Source organism: Anas acuta, chromosome 1, assembly GCF_963932015.1.
Source record: "Anas acuta chromosome 1, bAnaAcu1.1, whole genome shotgun sequence".
In the NCBI taxonomy this organism is placed as follows: Eukaryota; Metazoa; Chordata; class Aves; order Anseriformes; family Anatidae; genus Anas; species Anas acuta.
Window position 1 is genome coordinate 21306383 of NC_088979.1, and position 22035 is coordinate 21328417.

The window sequence follows — 22035 nt, forward strand, 5'->3', positions numbered from 1 at the left end:
AATTTAAAGATTGTAAAAGATATGGAGCTCTCTCACAGGAATTGCAGAGGCCGTAATTTAGTAACCATAGAATGGGATTGAATGTGGATGGATACCAGATGTAACTATAAAACATGCTGTGAAAGAAGAATATCAAACTTTGTTCCATGGTTGAAGCCAGTCTTTCTACTACTAGAAACCCAGTTTAAACTTGCTAAAAGGGGAAATAATTGCACAGCTGCATGTGACAGGATTCCTGTCACGACTTCCAAGACAAACAGTTTGTGTTCCTGTTATTTTAAGTGAAATTCTGGATCAAGAGGGATGACGATTCTTATGTGCTCTTGTACTTAAATATCATGATTACCCCTGAAAGTAAAAACAAAACTTTGTTTTCCTTCTACAGTTTGCTACAGATATTTTAAATAGCTATTATTATTATTATAGATATTATTTTTATGGATATTTAAAAATTAATTTTCACTTAATTTCAGATGTGATAAATGTATTTCTGTTTGTAACAGTATCTTTACAGGATATCAACATGAAAAAAGCTTTCAAAAGTTCAACAATTCAAGATCAGCAGGTAGTTTCAAAGAACAGCATTCCTAACCCAGTGGCTGATATTTATAATCAGAGTGACAAACCGCCTCCTCTGAATATTCTTTCGCCTTATAGGTATGCAAACATTCAGTGCTTCCATTCTTCTGCTTTTTATATAGAGAACAATTACAGCCAAAGAGAAAATCTTTGTTGGTTATTGAGATATGTTTTTGAGGACTTCCATGTTCATGAAAACAAAAATTGCTGTTACCACACTGAAAGTCATAGGCTGTACCTGACAAAAAATCATCGTATTTCAGCATAGCAGTGTTACATGGCATCATGGGATGAGAGAGCAAGTGTCATTCATCACTTAAAAGGTTAAAAGAAAATTAATGCTACAATGAACAATGATTTCTTTGGTTTATTTATCTAGAAATTAGGATTTTCAGCTTTTGCTTTCTCTTCCCTCCCAACGTAGACATATGTGCATGTGCACCATCTCTACCTTTCTTTCTCCTGTTTACAGACTAGTGTAGAGATCAGCAAGCAGGATTTATTTCACTTCCCATTTCCTTTAAGTTTATAGCTGTTCATGAAGTCAGTATCATCTGTCTGAAGGGTTGTAGGCACCATGCTTTTACTGTGTCCTTTAACATTTGAAAAGTAGTGGATCACCAGATTGGTGAGTTTATCTGTAATAAAGCAGCTACTCAATCTGCAGTTAACTTGCTGGATTTTTTTTAGTAATGTTGTAGAACACTTGCAGTGTATTTTTATTTTTTTTTTACAGCTTTTGCTTGGGAAGTAAAATTGTTAGACTTGCAGCTGAAGTACAGTTTTTTCCACTGCTGTGGACAATTTTTCTGTTATTTACAGTCACCCAGTGAGTTGTTATCCATCAAGTGTTTGGTACAGTTATGGTCCAATATGTGTCTGGATGATACTGCCAGTGAGCTTTATTGCGTTATTCCTTTTATATTAGGGATATGTTAGTGAAACTTACTTTACTTTTATTTCTTAGTAAGTCTTACACCTACTGAATTTAAATTTTTATTTGCCTCGGCCAGAGTTTACAGACTCTGCAGTGCACCAGTTTAGGAAGCTAGACTGGCATCACTGTTACATGCTGTTCAAGCCATGCCAGTTGCTCCGTCATGTTGACCCCCCTCACACACACACCTATTCCTTCTCAAGCATGTAGGACGTCAGAAGTTTTCATATTTCTGGGCCACCTCAAATTAGGATTTGATAGCATACCCTTTCTGTGACCTCTTAGTCTGTGTGACCATGGCTCCTGCTGCCGTTTGGAGCTACCAAGCCCAAATCAGCTCTGTCTCAAATTCTCCTGGAACAGTTTGGTAGAACTGTGGCAGAACTTCAGTTGTCACCCCTTTCCTAGCCCTTTTCCAAATTGAGAGTAGCGAAAATAAGTGCTTCCTGTCATAAGGGTGAAGGTACTCAGACTTACCTTGTTCCTAAATTTGGATCCAAAAGCCTGTCTGGATTTTGAGCCAAATTCCCCTTTTCTGTTTTCTTTTGAGTCAGTTGATTTCCATTCATAACATATGCTCCTCTGTCCCCTGTGCATCCTGTTTTGGCACGGATGTTCTTGTAGCGCCAGGGTAGTTCACTCCAGCAGTTAGCTCCTGCCTGGGAGCATGCCTCCTGAAACGCTGTTCATTCCAGCCCTTTTCCTTGAAATTCTTGGCATGAATTAAGCCAATTGCAAGCTGTAATTACAAAGAGTGGCACTTCGTGCACTTGGCATGCTGTCATTTTTATGATGAAAAAACAAAACATTTTGGATGATCTTTGAAGGTAAGTTTTGCAGGTTTAAAAATGCTGCTTGATATTTTCTTAGCTTTTATTCTACTGTATTTTCAGGGATGATAAGAAAGATGGATTGAAGTTCTATACCGATCCTTCTTATTTTTTCGATCTTTGGAAAGAAAAAATGTTACAAGATACGGAAGATAAGCGAAAAGAAAAGAGGAGACAAAAGGTAAAAGCAGAAACAAAATAGAAAAAACACGTATTAAAATCCTGTGTACACTTGTCCAGGCATAAAAGTCGATAGGGCATAGTTTGTGTGTGTGGAAAGACTGTCCACTGTAATACATGGTTGTGGACTCTGAGTTGGTTCAGTTTTTATAGCTCGTGTCTGTTTTAAGTTGGCAAATTGAATGCTAGGAGAACTATAGTTATCTTCCAACATACTTCCTTTAATCCTTTGCCAGTATCTGCTTATTAATACTCAGTGAAGTAGCCCTGTTGTGCTTCACAAAAAAAAGACCCTGTGATTTAGGTGGTGGGGGGAAGGAATTAGAATTACAGTTTCATTTTCTTAGTTCTTTATCCAGCAGCAGCAACTGCTCTAGCAAAACATGGGCTTATTCAGAAGTGCATATTCATTTTTAATTCCATTATAGTGACTCTTCACTTTTCTATGCATAACAAGTTAGCAAGATGTTAATACACAGCAAAAATCTCTGGTTTAGCAACAAGAGACGACTCACTCAGTAAGTTGTTCACTTCCTAAAAATCTGAAAACAACAAAAAGGCTTTTTCATAGACAGATGTCTTCAGTCCTGGACTCTTTTCAGCAGTTTGATCCAAAATGTGCAGTTTGAAGCAATCAAGATTTCTTCTTTTAATGGTTTTTAGTTTTGAATGAAGAAGTTGCTACTGCTGCAGCTTCTTTGCTGTCAATTTTTTGATCAAATCTGAGAACCATAATAAGACTTTTGAAGATAATTCTAAAAATAAAAAAAAGTGAAGAAGGAAAGTTTGATGAAGCAATGACTGCCTATCTTATCCAGCAGCAGGTGCCCTTCTAGATGGGTTCAGTGAGAGATAAGGGGTTTGAATTGAGAGGAGTCCAAACAAGGTGGAAAGACTGTTCAGAGGAAATAGAAAGAAGTTACTTAGTTTTCAGGACATACATATACGCACACAGACATTGTAGATGAAGGCTTGCTTTAACTAAAACAGTTGGTGAATTTGTGATTCTAAAAGTTTTGGGAAAAAAAACAAATCAGATCTTCCTGTTAGGAGAATGAGTCAAAAAATGTTTACTGTTTTGACAGGTATCTCAGTATTAAAGTATTAAATATAGTTGAAAAAGCTAAGAAAACGTTTTCAGTACGAGATACTGTCTGAAGTGTAGTATTGGAAAATTTTCACTTGGTTATGTGTATAATTGTAAACAAATGTATATGCAGGGTTATAATCCTACTCTATCCTTAGCATGATAAGCTGTAGAGTTGATAGAAAGATGGGAAACAATTACAGCAGCTTCTGTTTTCCAGTTCAGTTGTCTTTAAATTTAATTCAGTATTTCTATGTAGAAAAAAATACATAGGGGTAATTAGAATCTTTGATTTTTTTTTCCTCCCAGCCTTTTTTCCCCTTCAAATTTAGAGCTTGTCACTAGAGAAAGGGATAAAAAGAAACTATTAACTGCTAAATTTTTCATTCTGATTTGAAACTAAAAAGGGGAAAATTACAATAGTGTTTTTTAAGCTTTAACTAATTTCATTTGAAAACACTTTGATAGCTTTAGAGACATTTTTATAGAACCCTTTAGAGACTTGCTTCCAGACTACTTTACGTAATACATCTCACTTCCACCCATGGTATATTTTTGGTAGATTTTAATTGCTGTATCACAGTCTACAACCAAGATGCAAAATGTGTTCAGTTGCAGGATTATCAAGGTGTTTTTGTGATATATGGCTATAAGTTCTACCTGAAGTGCTGTTTGGATTTTTTTTACACATATAACAAGACCAGCTGAGAAGAAAGCAACACACAGATTTAGACCTGCATAAATAGGTGTGACTTTAACAGGTAGAAATCAGATTTCCAGAAGTTGGTGTGCAAATCAGCGTATTATTATCTGAACCTTGGTGGAGCTGCAGGGTTTGGGTGAGAGGTGTCTCAGCCACTGTCAGATTCACAGGTTGATTAAGACTGGCCTTTTCTTTTGCTCTTGGCCCTACAATAGCAGTGAGTGGGAATGAATCCAGGGTATCTAATAACATTTTTGCGGCTAAAGTTATGTTTTGAATCTATGAACTGACACTTCCACAAACAACTTACATTTTACAGAAGCACAAAATATAAAAGCTGTTGATAAACTGTGTGCAAAAGAAATAGATACGTATAGGTTAGCATGTTATAAATGAAGCATCCAAATGCTGTCCTTTTCAGCTGACCAAATACAGCTGGTTTTTAGCCTCAACTTTTTGTGGGGTCAGTGAAGAACAGGCATTGCACTGGAGGATTTGTTTTCCAATTTTATTTTGGTAATTTGTCTTAAGTGCTTGAGTTACTGTGGCAGGTTTATGAGGCATTTCATTTTCCTGCCTTGAAATATCACATTTCTTGTTTAACTATGGAGAATTCTAACAGACTTTCTTTGCTTTGACTCTTTCACATAAATGTTTTCTCCAAAGGAAACTGTGATTAATTCTTTTTAAGTTGAAAATCTGTGGTATACTGCCCATTTTTTAACTTTCAAGCTTTCAGTAGGTCAGTTCAATGAGGTTAGTTTTGACTTGTAGCTAGCAATAATATTCAGAACTGAATGTCTGCAGACCAGTTATTAATTGCTGGTTAACTAAAGGTGAGTTGTTCTACCTTGCTTTTTATTGTTCCCCATATTTTCATGAGGAGTGATTAGTTATTTAAATAATTAGAAACCTTTAAATTTGAGGGTTTATACGCTTGCAATTCAAAAATTCTTGATGACTTGAGTTTGGTAGGATCTTCTAAATTCCTGAAGTCAGGAAAATACACTAGGCTCATGCTTCCATTCTTTTTTTGTTTTGAAAGTAATGAAAATACTTGATGAAGCTCCGTTTAGTTACCAGTGGTTATTCTTTATAACAATGCTTGAAGTATCATTTGCTAACACTTGATGCAAATATGAAACTTAAAGTTACTTTGAGGGCACTAATATACTTGTTGAGTGGCTGAAATCACTTCCTGCCAACAGATAAATCTTGTACCTGCTTTCTGGTTTAACCTGCAGCATCCATTTGTCTACCAAAGCTTCTACTACATCCAATTAAAAGGGAGTAACTCTTAACAATGCTTAACATTCCTAAAAAAATGTTTCTAATTATAGTTATTTTAAAGGCTTCAGCTCCCCTAGAACTCTGTCCTTGCTCTGTGTGTTTAAAACTAGAGCTGTCACCATTGTTCTAGTCCAAAATATAAGAACATACAGATTCCTTTTCCTGGAACAACAGAAAGCTGCTCTACTAGAGGTGTATATGGTTTTGTCTGCTGCCAATAATTGGCCTGCCCCACCATTTGGGAAGAAATTAAATGTTTTAATGAAAATAAATGTCTTCATACAGTACTCTAAAAATCAATACAAGTAGGGTCTAGTACTGTTTGAGTAAAATGGGTTCCAGCATATTCATTCATTACCATACCTATGTTTGGAACAACCTATCCAACTGAAGTGTGAGCCAGTAAAATCAAACTACTTTGTATTTACGAGACTAAGTATTTATTTACTTATGCACACAATTTTATGAAAAAGGTAAATACATAGTGGTCTCTTAAAAGTTTGCTCCTTTTTAAAAAGGGTAATCATGTGTAAGCAGTCATGTAAGCATTCCTGATTTGTATCAAAACGATTCTCTTCCAAGGAGCATTGTAGATGGTTCAGAAGTCTGATACTTATATCAGAAACTTAAAAGAAATACGTAGTAGTGACCTTCAGAAGATGGAGCTACTATTCTGTGAGGAGAAATAACTAAAGGAAGTTTTCAATTAACCTAGAGGTTTGCTTTTGCTTCTCCAGTGTTATGAATTGGTAACAAATTCTAAATAAATGAACCAGGATAAAAGATTGCAAATTAAATTTTGCAGTGATCAAATGAAAAAGACAGATGTAAAGCATTTTGTAAGCATATATTCAGGCACGGGGATTAGAAAAAACTTCATATATTTAAAATAAAGCATGACTGATTCTACCTCCCTTGTGCTCTGATTCCTGTATTGGGAAATTTCAATATGAAGAAATGGTATTAAAGGAGAAGATGATGATGTGTAACCTGAATAAATAGTGGATCGATGCTAAAAAGTTTGGGAAGGAAAAAGAGTTAATAGGTGTATAAAAAAACAAACAACTGAGGTACTGATCTTTACTGATATTAATCAGGTCAAAAATCTACTCCCTCCAGGATATAGGAACAAGCAAGTGTTGTCAGGAACATTTAGATGTTGAACTTCAGAAGTTTTTTTTTCTGTCATTCTTAATGCTAGCAAACATGGATCAACAGGCCCAGGACATAGACATGCACAAAAAATCCAGAGGTCCAAAACAATGACAGGCATTTATTTGGTAATTTATTAATTGCATAATGCCAAATAAATTATTTCAGAATCTTTTAACTGGTGGTGTTTGACAGCTGGAGAAGTACCAGTGTTCATCCGTGAGCTATCATTTTTCATTTTTTTTTTTTTTTTTTTTTGGTGGGACTGTTTGGCTTTCCAGCCATCATTCCTTATTTTGGAGGTAGAGATTCAGCGTATGCTTCCATATCAGCATTTTTCTGAACTCCCATCTAAATGAAGTTGAATATGATTGCATTGTCAGAATACCAATGTAATGATTTCGTGAGAATCTTCTTCTAGCAGCTGAAAGGTTAATGCCAAATTAGAAATAGATGAAGAATTGTTAACCTGTTTATGAACTAGTATTGTAAGATGTGGGATCTAGCTGGTTTACAAGGGCACTGGGTTGTTTCTTTTTTTAATGTTGAGAGAAGAAGTAGCACATAAATATGTTCCTGTTTGGATTGTTCAAACTTCCTTATTTTCCAGCTGAAGCACCAGTATGATCCTATATTCAAACTGAGAAGCTTAGAGGTAGGTGGACTTCCAGAGGTGTGAAACCACTGAGTCCTGCTGTTAGGGGAGCTGCTAGATGATCACTGACATTGACTGGGCCTGAAATGATATAGAAAAAGTCCAAAAACTAAACTGACTGCTTTATCATGAAGCTATCAAGCTATAGTATACCACTGGCCTTAATCTTACTGACATGTTGCAGAGAGGATAACTGCAATTCGTTTTTATTTATGATAATCAGAAACAAGGATGAGGAAAAAATAGGAGAAATTTTGGTAGTTAACCAGATCCGTGAAGGGAAGGCATGTTACAATAAAATGAAATCATTTCCTATAGAATCTTAGCATGTGACAGAAGAACGTGTTTCTGCTTTTTCTTTACTTATGCAGGGCCTCAGGTGTTTGTGACCCTAACAAATAACCAAAATATCCCTGAGCATACTTAACGTGAGTTACTTGCAGAAGGAAATCATAGGTGCTTCAGGACAGTCTAAATAAACAGTTTCATGTGATGTCAGAAGAACTTAAACTTCTGGCTTTTAAAACAAGTTACATTCCTGTCTATACTGGGAAAAACAGTAGGTCAGTATCACACTGGCATGTGCATCCTACAGAAGAAGGGCAAAGCAGAGCAGTCTTACTAGTAACGAGGTTCATAGTTTAAGGAGATAATCTCGTTTTCAGTCATTTTATGAAGACTTGGCTTCATCTGTAAATCTGGTCTTATTTTCATGCACTCTAACTGCATTTTAACCTGCTTTTTTCCTTTCCTTTTTTTCTCTCTTTGCATGCTTTATTTCTTTTGTTTGAACATCAGGAGCAAAAGCGTATAGATGGCACCACCCGTGAGGTGAAAAAGGTTAGAAAAGCCAGAAACAGACGCCAGGAGTGGAATATGATGGCGTATGACAAAGAGCTTAGACCTGACAACAGGTTGTCTCAAAGTGTGTACCATGGAGCATCTTCCGAGGGATCCCTGTCCCCAGATACTAGGTCTGTTTACAACAAAGCTGCTTGTTATGCCACAGTTGTATGTTCAGAAGCACTGAGTAGATTTAGGTGTTTTTACAGGCTGGGAATAGTTAGAAGGGACAAAATGTACATTCTGCTTCTTAAAGCTCTTCTCAAAAATTATTTTAAAGCATAACTAACATAAACTCTGTAATTAATGATTTTTTTCTTCCTCAGCATCAGATGAGCATTTTGTTGTCATAATTTGCTGTGCACTGGAATGAAATAAGTGTTTGCTTTACGTTTTATATTCGATCTTGACTAGCTGTAGTTGCAAAAGCATTTAAATTGGCTTCAACCAGATAACGTCAATGCCTCTTCCTTCATGACTACTTGTCACAGGTTACGCTGCTGATAGCTTAATAAAGATTTTTCTGTGATCAGTCCAATCAGGCACACTCTTGCCTTTAACAGAAAGCTTTAACAGGGGAATAGGCTGCTCAGCTTTATCCATGTTCTGTGTGTCTATAAGACAAGCTACAAAACCAGATGCAACATTGCTGCTTGAGATATTCCTCTGAAGAAAAATCTCTGCTTAGAGAGAAGCAGCAGAATTCATCTGCATTGTGTGAGTTTCCCTTTGAGCTCGGTGGGAGTTACCTTCTCCTGGCGTGTACAGAAGTCTGAGTTGTTCGCTGAGCTGCTCTCACTAAAGGATTCTCTCATTTTATTTCTCTGTTTGTCAAGGTTAATTGCTAGCAGTAGTGTTAGGAATGAACCAAACCTAGTGGAAAACTTGGGCAATCTGTTTAAATCGCTGAATGCTAGGATGAGGAAACAACTGCAACTGCAAAACTATGCACTAATACCTTAAGTCTGCTGTCCAGCTGAGCTAAAGAATATAAAAACCCAAACAAAAACAAACCTTCTCAGATCTCTGTAAACCTCATGTTTCCATCTTTGTGAAGACAAATAATATTCCAACCAAAACAAAAATTGTAAAGACAATTTCTTCTGCTGTTTCAATGTGTTCAGATTCCAGTCTCTCTAAAATCATGTAACCATCTTTTTTTTTAAAAAGGTTCTAATGCAAAATGTCTCCTGGTTGTTGGTCTGTGGTATTTCATTAAGAATGTGCTTTCCGTAGGTTGATCTGATAAGATGACAATGATGTTCCCCTGTGAAATGCAAGATGTGGATTTTTATCATCTCTGAGCTCTGCCTTTCAATCGTTTCAAGTCTCTTTTTGGGCTTAACACTTTGCTTCCAGGGTTCCCGAGTTTAAATAGGTGCATTGGAGTTACTTGTTTTTCTAATCTCCCAGCAATGTCAAAGTATATTTGACTATTTGCAGATACCCCTAATAGTTGCCATCTGTAGGATTTTAACAGCAACAGTTCTAAAGATCATGTTGGGTATAAATTTCATGGTATGGTTGGATATTGGTGCGTATTATAAAGCTTCAAGGGCTTATAAAGAAGATAACTTTAAGTTTCAGTGAATCAAGTATCAGTGGTTAAATCCTGAAATCTATTTCATGGGCATGAAAGGTTAATTTTGTGACTAGTACCAACGTGGAGAGAAGGTTTCCTGTTGTATCTTGGGGTAGTGTCAGTTGTAGGAACTAAGCTCTGGAAGGCATGATGCACACAGAAGTACTGATTTCAGAGAGGTTTTCATGCTGACAGCTGCTGTGTGAGCAGTGTGTAACGCTTCTTTAGAACCTTATTTGTATTTACTTGTGTTGTTTTTTAATGTTAAAAAAGGTTTATTTCTCCTAGTTGGCTGACTGTAAAACTTGCATGTTAAAGGTTGATGTCCAAGTGTCCAGACTGTGGCAATTTACAATGTATTTGTTATACTTATTGTACTTTAGAGAGAGAAACACAAGCTGAATCCAAACAGAAACCAGCAAATTAATGTGAGAAAAGTAAGAACAAGAAAAGAAGAGTGGGAGAGAAGGAAAATGGGCATTGAGTTCATGAGTGACGCAAAGAAAATGGAGCAGGCAGGAAGCATGAAAGAGGACAAAATGCCCAAAGGGTTTGTCATTTTGTTTTACTCAAAGCCCTGGCTTTTTGTTGCTTACCTTGCTTCCAGTCTTACAGATAAGTGCATCAGTTTACTGTGTTCACTAAAAGCCAGGCTGCACGATTGCTTGATACTAATACAATTACAGCTCTGTGCAGTAATGGGACGAAGAGATCCTTTTGCTCCCTCTCTTGGGCTTATTTGACAGAGCATCCTAGACTTTGTATCTTTATGAACTCTCTGCTCAACTAATATTTACGTTTCCCAGTTTCTCTAAGCCTTTGCAACAAAATCATTTGTGCAAACCAAAAGCGTTTTCTAACTTTTGAAATCAGTTGTCTCTGCTTTGGTAAAATATATTCTTCTGCATAATTGTGAGTGCTTGCAATATTGCTTTCCTTTTTCTGCTGCTGCTGTTAATGTGAGGCCAACCTGATAAGCATTATTACTTCAAACAATGGACTGTCAAAGTCATCGACCAAAACAACGTGCTTCATCGTGGCTACTAAACAATTGTAAAACCTGGATAACTTCTTTTCTTGCGTTTTTAAAGTCTTCCCCTATAGGGGAGCATTGTGCATGCGGTTAGTATGCTGAAATATTTAGAGATTTAGTCCTTTTATGCTGACTTGTCAGACTAAATTTATTTTCAAGTCCTGTTAAGCCGAACCATGATTTTTCGTTGCATTTGTTCTTGTGCTTTCCGATGGACTTAGATGGGAATGGTGCTTGACAATCAGGGCGTCCTGCTGCAAGAAAAAATAATTCTGATTATATTTTTAGGTTTTCTTGTGAGCTGTTCAGATAATGCCATTACACTTACATAATCTGTTCTTTTACATCCATTTACTTTAATTTTAGGTCCCATGCATCTGATGTTACAGATTATTCTTATCCTGCCACTCCGAATCATTCCCTCCATCAGCAGATAGCAATGCCTTCATATGGAACAGGAGATGGTCCACAGTACATGGGAGTATCCCAAAGCCATGAGCATGAATACAGACCACCTTCTACCACAGCCCGACATGCTACTTTAAACAGACCTCAGCAACCACCTCCACCTCCACCCCAGCCTTCAGATGGCCAGCATAGCTCAGTACCTGTGGTACCAGCAGAATATGGGTAAAACTCCTGATTTACTCCAGTGAATTCTTGACAAAGCTAGAGGGATGCATGTTTTTCATAACCATCAACACCAAATGGCATGCACACAAAAAAAAAAAAGTACTTCAATATCAAGTACCTTTTGTTGAGGAGAAGAGAACCAGTTTGATACAATTCTTATGTATGAGTTGAAATTGAGTGAGGAAAGGGTGAAAGCAGAAATAATTAGCTTCATATTGAATGTGGTGAAATCAATATATTTGTAACACGTTAGAGGTCCCTAGTATAATTTAAAAAGGGCATAATTTTCCTTTGTAGTAAAAAGTAGTTACAACATAATTAGGATATTTTAAACTCCAGGAAAAGTATAGGGAAAGGTACTGCTGAATGTGATTAATGTGACCATTTTTATGCTGCATCACTGAAATGATTTTTAAGGGAGCTTATGCTAGAACTGGCAGGGATCCCTTCAGACACAGAATCAAGTTCCCTACTGCCACAGACGTCTTTGTAATTCTGTTTATGCATTTATCAAACTCCTTCATAAATATTTTGCCTGAAGACATTTTGAAGAAAGGCTTGCTCCAGGGTACTGGTTTTCTGATGGCAAGAAACCATTTATTTTCTAACAAGTCTGTACCTATTTTTTCTTTTGTCCTTTTGCTCAAGTAACTTACAGTTTCAGGTCACAACCCCAGTAAAGTTGTATTTGTTCTTGTCTGTGTCAGTTTGAGCTAAGCTAGCCAAGCTTTTTCAACCTCACTTGATGCATCCCGGAATAGCATTTGCCTGATTAATGACAATATCATGCTGTAGATGACTCAGTTATGCTATGAGCGACTGCTCCAACCTGCATTTTCTCTCTGTTATTTCCAGTTTTAGCAAAAATACTTGTGGTTAGTCCCCAGGTACATGACCACTGGTGGTGTGTCACTGCTGTCAGACATTGACATCTGTTGCTGAATGTCATTGACTTTACTTCATCTCCCATATCTAGTTCTTTACCTACTTTGTAACTCTTATACTAATTCCCCATTTTTTCTGTTTAACTCTGTTAATGACATTTTAACAAATAAATTAGCTCTTCCCTGTTCTCTTCCCTGCTTCTTTAAATTATCAATTAAATTTACCAATTTAATTGAATGATACTTACATTGATGAACTTGACTAAAGAAGCACATGAGATGCATGATAGACTCTCGGGTAAATGTTGGCATTCCTACTTTCCTTTTTCCTCCATGCCCATCTCGTATTCTCTCTTAATATTCGTTCCAAGGTTGTGTTTTATGGAAGTGGTATGCACAGTATGCAGTTTTCTTGGTCCCTTGTTAATCATAGGCACTGTACGTAATATTTTTACAGAGTAGACGTTGAGTAACAAACATAGCTGTATAGTTAGCTAGGCAGCAGTAATAAGATAATTCTAATTTTTTTGTGGACTTCTAAAAGGAGGTTGCCCTTTACTACTACTTCTGCTTTAACTTTTGATATTATCAAGATTTGATAATTTACGTGCCTGTGGTCATTTACATATTTAACGCACCAGTTGAAATTCCTTTCAAATTTTTGGTTTGAGGTAAGGCTGGGTGAGAGCTGTTTTAAGGGGGTGATGGTTCTGTAAATCCTAACTTCTGATGCATTCAAGATTTTTATTTTGTTTGATACAGGATGGTTCCAGCTCAGATGGTGGATTATTACAATCCTACGGGGCCTCCCCCTCCTGCTCCCCCCCCAATGATCCCTTCAGCACAAACCGCGTTTGTGAGTCCCCTTCAGCTTCCTGGGCCACCTTCCCATTCCGGACTGGTGACGGGCTCTACATACGCAGCTACTCATCCTCCTCCTCCTAGTGGGCTTGTTGTCACTGCTCCTCCTCCTCCTGGCCCACCTCCCCCCCCTCCAGGCCCTCCTGCTGCAGCTTCATCCCTTTCTTCCTCCCCCATGCATGCTCCTCCCGCTGCTGAGGCGAAGCGCCATGACGCTGCACAGCCACCAATAAGTGATGCGCGAAGTGATCTTCTTGCTGCCATACGGATGGGTGAGTGAAGGCTGAGTCTTGGCTATTTCTTTTTTTTTTTTCTATGAAAGCACTATTTTCCAGTGCTCTGAGTTCAAGGTTTCTGTCCTTAGTTAGGCTAAATTTCATCGAGAGAGTGAGTTGACCACAACAGGTACCCCACACACATTCTGACATTTGTCAACTTTGATCCGTTTCTAAAACCTAATTTTCCAAGATCTTCAGCTTTGTTAAAAACGTTCTGATATTTGTGTGGATGTAATAAAACAAAAATGGTATTCATGTTTATCAGGTAGAACTTCTGTTAGAAGCACATGGATCTGTTCAGAACTGAGTTACCCAACACCAGGTTTCAGCCTCGTGATTTTTAGTCCATGACCAATGGCTGTTCCCCAGTTGGGTTATGCTACAGAGCTGTACTTCTTAATGGTTTTTCCAAACACTTGTGAAAAGTGACCTCTTCAGATCAAAAGGATATGTATTGGGTATAAAGGACATTCAGTCTTGAATATTTAATTTTAACATACTGTTGGCAATTTTTGAAATCTAGAAGCACTTAGGCTCTGAGAATGGATCCCAGTCTGCCTTTTTTTTTGTCTTTGTCTATTCTTTGCTTGGGAAAACCCTCTAATTCAATGCTTGTTTTCTTTTTCTTCCTGAACATACTGCTAGAATACAAAACTCATCAATAATGATGTGAAATGAAAAGTCTGAAAGCTTAATTTCGGCATATTTGTCTCCACAGGAATTCAGCTGAAAAAGGTGCAAGAACAACGCGAGCAAGAAGCAAAGCGAGAGCCTGTGGGCAATGATGTGGCAACCATCCTTTCAAGACGCATCGCCGTGGAATACAGCGATTCTGACGACGATTCAGAATTTGATGAGAACGATTGGTCAGATTGAACCTGCTCTAAGCACACTGGCAAGTTCGTGAAATACTTGGCTTCAGTGGTTGCTTTCTTAGCACGACGTAAAGCAGGATGTTGACATGTATTAAGGCTAGTGATTGAAGTGCTAAAATTGAGTTGGTATTATTCAGAATGCTGTAGCTTAGCAACTCTGGTAATAATGTGATTATGCTTATGCAGATCAGAAACTTGTCTTACTTTCAGTATTTACCGCATAATACTTAAGTGCCACTAAATGTAGCAAATCATGTGCTGCGTGCAAAATACGCTGCAGTTGTTGCACTGTTACAGAACCAGCATTTTATTTTACTTTCCTGATCTTAAGGGATAAAATATATTTTTTTGACTTTGCATCTTACTCTTTTAATTATGTAAACAACTTGGGTACTTGTGAATTGGTCTGCTTGTTAGTCTTTGAGGCCAGTTAACCGTATGACTGGGTGAAGTGCTGAGTTCCATAAACACACAACTTTTAGCTCTTTATTAGATGCTAATTATGCCCATGTTAAAATGCAGCAGACAGTAACTAAATACCTACTTAGTCTATTTTTAAGCACATCTGGGCTTAGTATTTTGCATACGGATTTAATTTTATATAACTCAACCTTTTTTAATATTAAAAATGTAGCAGATGATGGAACGTGTGCTTTGAAGAATGACTCCACGTGATCCAAAATTAACTCGTTATGAGCAGACTGGACAAATTTGTAACAGTAATAGCCCTATGTAGCTGCCTGCTTGTTGGGTAGAATGCTGGGAAGCCTCAGGTGGGTAGTGAATATGTGTCGGTATTACAAAAGAGGGTTAAAACACCTGTACAGCTTTTCAGCTTTATGATACAGATCAACTGGACACAAAAATTTCAGGATAGACCTGACTGAAGCCACGTGGTTGTTGCAGTGTAGAAATGTTGTGCTGTTACTGCTGAAGAATGGAACTCTGCCAGTCTACATCTAGCAATCAGATACATTTCACAAGTATTAAACTTGGTCCTTATGCTTGTAGGTACAAATATTTGTAAATAAGTTTTGTTGGTTGATTTGTGTATGTATAGTCATGACAGATTGTTTTTGGTTTCCTGTAGCACATTTACTCAAAACTACCATTAATTTGAATGTATTTCTTTCCTAGTACATCGCATTTATGTAACAGTTATTGGCAGATAAAGCAGTTTTAATGGCTGTTTAGGTACTGTGCTGTCTGTGTGCATTCTTTTTCTCTTTCCCCTGGAACAGTTGCTGACATAGTCTGCTTCGGCTGTTTCCTTTAAAAGTAAATCGTATTTTTTTTCTCAGTACAATACAGTATTAAAATGTTTTTTTTTTCTTTTGGACTGGGAGTAGGGCTGCTGCTTTGCCTAATGAGGCTTTTAAAATGTATTAATAAGAAGAGAAAGTTATTTCATTAACAGATTAATTTTAATCTTTGTTACAGAAGTCAGCCTAATTCCAGGTCTAAACATTTGGTAAAACACCTTTGTTCTGCGAGGCCCTGTCTGTTCTTAAAAATTACAAAGAAAAAGAGTATATGAAATGAAAACAAATAAAATGAAATGGAAGATGATTATCTAACCTCTGTTTACACAATTAACAGTTTTTAGTCCTGAGAATATAACAGCCTAACATGATGTTTGCATGCAAGCTGCTGGCTATTTCATTGCTGTTGAACCTGCATATATTTTTTTCAATTTGTGATGGTTGTTTATATGGTAGGGTGGCAGTGTGCTGCCTCAATGTTGATGTTAAAGATTTATCTTAAAAAGTACAACCGATCTCTGCATAATGCAATCTGCAACTACAGTTCCTGTTAATCAGTGGCAGCTGAAGGTACTCATCTCAGTTTGCTAGATCAGTTCTCGTCTTTGCCTTAAATACAAAGCTGACTTTTTGCTTTATTTTGTGCACTGGAGTCTGAGGTCTGCGTGTCCACAGAGGCCATAGCTTGATGATGGTTTCATTAATGCACGAGGGGTGGTTCGTCCTGATCATAACGACGCCCTTGCATGGTGGCTTGCAAAATGGTTCTCCAGATGAGTCGGATCGAGGCGCGACTCAGACTGCAGTGTTACGCTACTGTACAGGTGGGGAGAGCACTCAGTATTCTTTTACTGCGCGTTGAAATATATCAGCAGAAAACTCTTTCCATTCTCCTGAAATTTGATATGACAGAAGATTTATTTTATGAGCACAGAGGCTGGGTGTATCTGAAATTTTGTAATTTGTTGTTTTTAAATAATAAACGTTAAACAAGCAACCAGTTGTGACCGGTTAAGGTGGTGTAGATTTTTCAGTCTTAGTAGCCAACCTGTTTTTCTGAACCTGCTATGTTGTCATTTTCCTTTCAGTATTAATTAATAAAAATGTGAATTTAGTGATGTAAACTAACATTCTAGGCTGTTTTTTTATCAGTTTTATCATACTTTGGGTTGTGAATAAGTAACAGATATGAATAAAATCTCACTTTTGAGCCTGTCTTTCTTTCCTTAGATTACTAAGATTTTACTGTTAAACGTCATCCCTTTGTTGAATAACAGAAATGAAAATAGAACACTTCTAAATGCTGTCTGTGATCCCAGGAGCCACAGTTTTATTGGGACATAGGCCAGAGTCTGCGAATACAGACTTCGTTAAGGCACTGCTGTGCCTAACTAATGTTTTTTTTCCTAATTCACTTTTGTTTTCTTTTCAACCTGGATTCAAACTCTGAGTTACAGTTCTTGGCTGGTGTATACAGGTATTAATTTCCCTACAGATAGGTTAATTTTTTTTAGGGAAACATTAAGCAGCACCTTGGCTCTCAGAGAGAACAGGGCAGAACATACCAATGGTATTAATAAGCCCCTTTCCCCCCACCTTTTTTTTATAAGGAAGAGTCTTTGTAGATTAATGATACCAAGCACACTACTGTAAAATGCAAGGCCATGTTTGCCTCCTACAGAGCATTTGTAATTAAATTTTTTAATCGAGTTAAAACCTCACATGGTAACAGGATAAGCTTTTCTATCATGATGGGAAGAACTCACATAAAACTATTGAGTAACCTAGTAGCCTAACTGCAAGTTAAACAGATTATTTGTGCATTTTAAACTTGGTTGTTCCCTGGAAAAATGAATTCATTTTTACTCAGAACTGAAAATTGCGTCCTTCTAGTGCACATTTTTTTCTCTGATTTGAACTTAATTCAGGTAATTGAGAGCAGAGACACCAGTTCTAAATACAAACTGAATATATGGACTTGCAATTCTGATTCAAAAGCTCATTTAGTAAAGCCAGCTGATACCAGTATTTAAACACGGTAAATACTCATGTATCAGTTGGACTGATGATTGACATCACTCAGCTTACTGTTCTCTACAGCTTTTATGGCTCTTTTTGGATATTAAATATTATTTAATATTTTGAATGTTAAAGAGTATTTCCCTGCAGCTAACCTGACAGACCAGTTGGATTGTTGGTTTTTCAGATTTCTCAGAACCAAGATGAACTGAATGGAGATCTTTATTGTAAGAGAGGTGCATGCAGTTTCAGAACAAGCTCAAATCTGATCCAAGTTTGCGGTGTGTGAATTGATTCAGCAGGAAAGGAAGAGAGTCCTTGTTGGAAAATCTGTTTTTGGGATGTATTTTTCAGGTGCTGCCTCATCACGTGCTGGGCATTGTTTTTAAGACGAAAGAGGTGTTCCCTTCCACTTGACACAACACACCTAAAGAGTGCAGCAAGTGTGTTACTTTAAAACATCAACTCATGCTGAAGGGGGCATAAACCTGATGATAATGGAAATTCAGTGCCAGTCTTGTGGCTGAGAGCCATGCAAAGATTCCTCTGAAAACTACACAAACAGAGCTCCAACCTGGTGGGGTCAACTCTGGGAAAAGTTTCTTGCCCTCTGGAGGCCCTTGTTAATTCTGAGAGAGTTTGAGGGTTTCTGCTACCAGTACTTAGGGATGTGCACACACACGTGTACAAGGAGCTTCTGCAGCATCTCGATGCAGCTTTGTGTTCAGGTACTGAAGCATTATCAATGTGCTTGGCAATGTACGGGGATGGAAATAAATAATGATCCCTGCTGGAAGCCCTCAGGCCCTGGCATCAGCCACAAAAGAACGAGGAGAGCTTTGGGCAGGTTGTTCAATGAGGACTTCAAAGGAAGTGTGGGGACTTAGAAGGACTTGCTGTAGGTTTCCAATCAAACACCTTTCAAGAGGGGAATAGAAAGAAGGGGAACACTGGAAAGAAAAATGTTAAGTGCAGGACAGGGAGAAGGAATTTTGTATTTGCCTTCTTTAGCTGGAGGCAGTGATTGCTCACGCGCTATCCGATATCTTCACATCTCTCTGGAGCCGTGAGTTCGTGTCCAGGTGATGCGGGTGCGTGCTCGTACGTGGGGGAAGCAGTCTCAGATGTTTGTGCCGGGCTGGTGTTTTTTTTCAGTGCCGTAAGAAAACAAGTAGCCTTTAAGACTCTTAGCTAAATATAGTAGTCTCTGGAGATTAATCCTTAATGTCGCAGATAAATAAAGAAGTTCTTATCTGATTAGCTGGAGCAGGAGGGACTCGTGCTCTGCGCTCCTGGGGAGGCCACATGCAAAGTTCTCCGGGGATTAGGGCTGAGGGCAGCTGCTCAGAGGTTTTGCAGCTTGGTGTCCTCTGTGTGTGATGTGAGTGTGCTGCTGAGTGCCTCGGAGGGACACACAGCTGCCGTCCTGCTCAGTGCTCACTCATGCCAACGTGATGCAGGGGAAGGGAAGGAAATGAGGGTTGGGAATCTGGCGAACCTACCCTAAAGCAATAATCCTGGGCTGTCCGTCCCAAGTGTCTGTGAGAGCAGCTCTAGGAAGCAGAAGTCCCACAGCGTGTGCTGAGGGATGTGGCAGAGCTCACCTCGCTAGCTTTCCTCCAGTTCTCATGGAAGCTGTGATGCCTTACAATGCCAGCCAACTGATTCATTCTTCATTCATTTCTCAGAGTAATTCTGCTGTTAATGTTTTGTTTCTCTAGTAAATTTTCTAGTAAAACCTTCCTAGTCCTTTATCAGTTACCTTTCTCTGACTTGAATTGTCTGCATCTCTTACTTTTCACCCTTAAATTGGATGCAGTCACCAACCCTTGCAGCATTACCTTTTGCTTTTCTGAAGTTACTAGTCCACTGCTGATTTTCACCAGCAGCCTGTCCCTCTGCACCATTCTCTTTTCTTCCTTCTGGTGTTTTGTTTTCCTTCCAAATTTAGCGTACTTCCTAAAACTTTTTCTTAGGTTGGTTTCAAGCAGTGGGCTAAACCCACTGATTTCCATTATGGCGTGGATGTTACTTCTGCATTTGGGCAAGAAGATTTTTCTTTTGTGTGTTTCATGTTCTTCAAATGGCTGCCACAGGGAGGTGGTTGCACACTGATGGGCAGCAGAACCCCACCACAGCCCCTCTCTCCTTCCCCCTCAAAAGAAGAGGGAGAGAAAATATGTTGGAAAAGGGCTCAAGGGCCGAGATAAGGACACGGACACATTTGTCATGGGCAAAACAGCGTAAAGGAGCTGCAGCGTGGAGATCTGCTCCATGTGGGACCCATGGGCTGCAGGGGGACAGCCTGCTCCACCAGGGGCCTCTCCACGGGCTGCAGGGGAACTGCTGCTGCCTGCCTGGAGCACCTCCTGCCTCCTGCTGCACTGACTGGGGGTGCAGGGCTGCTGCTCTCTCAGCTCTCACCCCTCTCTCCCAGCTGCTGTAGCTCACCAGATTTTTCCCCCTTTCTCAATCTGCTCTCCCAGAGGTGCAAACGTTGCTCGTGGCTTGGCTCTGACATGGGGCAGTTTCTGGATTCTTCTCATAGAGGCCACCCCTGCAGCCCCCACTACCAAAACCTCGCCACATAAACCCAATACACATGTGAAGTGCTGTGCTTCGGTTTCTAATGTGAAATACTGACATATACTCAGCTTTCCATTATTTATAAATGTCGGTGGTTCCTGGGAGCATTTGGAGTTTACTCAAAATCTATGGCTCCTGCTGGTTGCCTCATTGCTTCTCTCGGTGATGGATCGCTGGCTTCCTTCCACTGTTGAAAATCACCACTGTGACATATCACAAACCTTTTTTTTTTTTTTACAAAGATACCCAAGATCGCCTTCTTTGTACCCACCTAACTTACATAAGACAAATTCTTATCTGAAAAATAAAGTTGTATTTTATCTCATCCTCCGTATTCTCTTCAAAACCCCTAGCGGCTGTCAAGTCACCCTTTGCGTTTTAAATGATTTAAGAGCCATCTCCATTCTTTAAGTTGACATAATCTGTCTGGAAAACTGAATTTAGGTCTACCACATGCTCCAAGTGAAGGGCATTCCACCCCTTTCCTCTGCTGCCCCTCCTGACCTATATTCCTCGATACGTTTCTAGAATTTGTATGAATTATTTATACAGCATGATAGATTTACTTCATTCTTTGCTGAAAGAGATAATAAATCCTCACTTTGGGGATTTCTAAATCTTGTTAAAATACACCAAATTGGGAGGCAGCTGCTAACAGCTACGGTTGTTTGCGATGAGACACGGAGGCTTGTCTGGCTTTTCCTGTAGCATCTAAGAAACAACATTGAAGTGCAGGATGCCTCAGTTAAATGGGGACAATAACACCATAAATTCAGGGTGTTCTTTCCTCTCTTAAATGGCAGATGGGAAAATAGAGATTTTAGGACCGAGATGGGGAAGAAGAGAAAGGCCAAGATCTTTCCTGTGCTAAAGAGGTGAAGATATCTCAATGAATAATTGATGCCGCGTTGTATTTGTTTTATCTCCACACCAAAATGCCCTCTGGATGGCGAGGCGAAGTTTTAACCTTCTCCCCGAAGGTCACCTTACATATTTTATTCTCTTCACCTCATCAGTTCCCGTATGTAATGACCTTTCCTTTCAATCCAGCCATCTGTGTGCTTCAGCCTTTATTTCTTTCATTGATCATACGAGGCGCGGGAGTACACACAGCACTGGCACACTGCTGGCCTTGCTACCCGATTAGGGCGAATAGATTAAGATGGCATTTAAATAGTAAATAGATCTTTTCTAAAATTCATGAATGCAGGAATTATTAAAAGGAGTGCAGTGAACCAGGAGTGTTTTCTGCTCGCAAAGTAAAGCACGGAAAATCAGGGTGGATGTTTAAGGAATGTGTGGGTAAAATGTACTTCCAAAGCACAGCTCAATTTTAAGGCTTCCAGGTGTGAGCTTTGCACGATTGCTGTAATTACCAGCCTGCTGCGGGCATTGCTTCTGTTTTGTTGGGCTGCAACCTATCTGTTTGCTAAATCCAGGGATCCTCCAATGCTGCCCAGGAGATAGGGAGTGCAAAAAACTGTAGGCTCAAGAAGAGTAAATGCAATGGAAATGGAGAAGTATTGGAAGGTAAAAGCAAAGCTGACCCTGTAGGACACCTGACTTCTTGATGGGACAGAACCGAAGGTGTCAGGGCATCGTTTGTTTCTTAGAACAGAAGTTAAAAACAGGGATGTGGATTTTGGGGGTTCCATCTCTTCGGATACATGGCACTGGGGACGGTCACACCTAACCACGCTTAATGCCTCGCGTTTTCTTGTTGGCGCCTAATTTAGACAGACGGATGCGTAAAAAGAGTCCTTGAT

General features: G+C 38.8%; 1 protein-coding gene across 3 annotated transcripts in view; it reads left to right on the forward strand.

The window, feature by feature from the left end:
• WASF3 (WASP family member 3) overlaps positions 1 to 16874 on the forward strand; it is a 64772-nt gene extending 47898 nt beyond the window's left edge. For 2 of the 3 annotated variants that reach the window (XM_068672058.1, XM_068672068.1), the window contains exons 6-11: positions 504 to 657; positions 2410 to 2527; positions 8212 to 8387; positions 11238 to 11501; positions 13151 to 13521; positions 14246 to 16874. In XM_068672058.1, the coding sequence (XP_068528159.1) occupies positions 504 to 657; positions 2410 to 2527; positions 8212 to 8387; positions 11238 to 11501; positions 13151 to 13521; positions 14246 to 14403 (1241 nt within the window). In that variant the 3' untranslated portion in view covers positions 14404 to 16874. Of the gene's footprint in view, positions 1 to 503; positions 658 to 2409; positions 2528 to 8211; positions 8388 to 10221; positions 10389 to 11237; positions 11502 to 13150; positions 13522 to 14245 lie in introns of all 3 variants that reach the window. The other variant, XM_068672077.1, reaches the window with a different exon arrangement.
• The last annotated feature ends 5161 nt before the right edge of the window (positions 16875 to 22035 follow it).